At 61.3% G+C, this 639-nt stretch overlaps 1 protein-coding gene across 1 annotated transcript in view; it reads right to left on the bottom strand.

Annotated features, from left to right (window-relative positions):
* The window catches only part of ETH_00043710 (uncharacterized protein), a gene marked incomplete at both ends in the record, with an annotated part of 8,254 nt that extends 7,757 nt beyond the window's left edge, over positions 1 to 497 (bottom strand). The window contains one exon of the mRNA XM_013374423.1: positions 477 to 497. Within this exon, the coding sequence (XP_013229877.1) occupies positions 477 to 497 (21 nt within the window). The remainder of the gene's footprint in view (positions 1 to 476) is intronic.
* Positions 498 to 639: the final 142 nt, after the last annotated feature.

Here is a 639-nt window from a genome sequence, read left to right on the forward strand (position 1 = left end):
CCCTGCAGTTGTTTCTTCGCAGCAAGAAGGTCTTGGTGCTGGCAAGGCTGTCTCCGTCTGAAGGAAGGCGCACTAAGAGCTGCCCCTCAGCAGCAAAAAGGGGACAAACTGCAGCAGCAGAAAGTGCTGCTCCCAGCAGCAGCTGGCTGCGGCGGGACTGCAGCAGCAACGAGGGCACAGTCACTGTCAGCGGCAAACCCCCGGGGGGCCCCACGTAAGGCTGCAGCAGCAGCAAACACACGCACGCGCAATCCCTGCTGCAGCAGCAGCAGCAACAACAGCAGCAGCAGCAGCAGCAACAGCAGCAGCAGCAGAATCGGCAGCAGCAGCAGCAGCAACAGCAGCAGCAGCAGCAGCAGGAAGTGGCCCTAGGAGGAGCGCCTACCGGCGGAAAGCGCAGGCCCGCACCTCCCGGCTCGGGGCCTAGGGTTTAGGGTTTAGGGTTTAGGGTTTAGGGTTCAGGGTTTAGGGTTTACTTGGTGGGAAACCCAAAGCATGAGGGCTGGAAAAGGAGACTTTTGTTTTTCCCAAACCTCCAGACGAGCAGCACGAGGGCCCAGGGGCTGTACAGACACCTCGAGCTGGTCGTACTCGGGGCAGCTTTCGGGCAGCAGCAGCACCGGCAGCTGCTGCTGCTGC

The sequence above is a fragment of the Eimeria tenella genome, genomic scaffold (genome assembly GCF_000499545.2).
Source record: "Eimeria tenella Houghton genomic scaffold, Eth_scaff2016, whole genome shotgun sequence".
NCBI classification, from domain to species: domain Eukaryota; phylum Apicomplexa; class Conoidasida; order Eucoccidiorida; family Eimeriidae; genus Eimeria; species Eimeria tenella.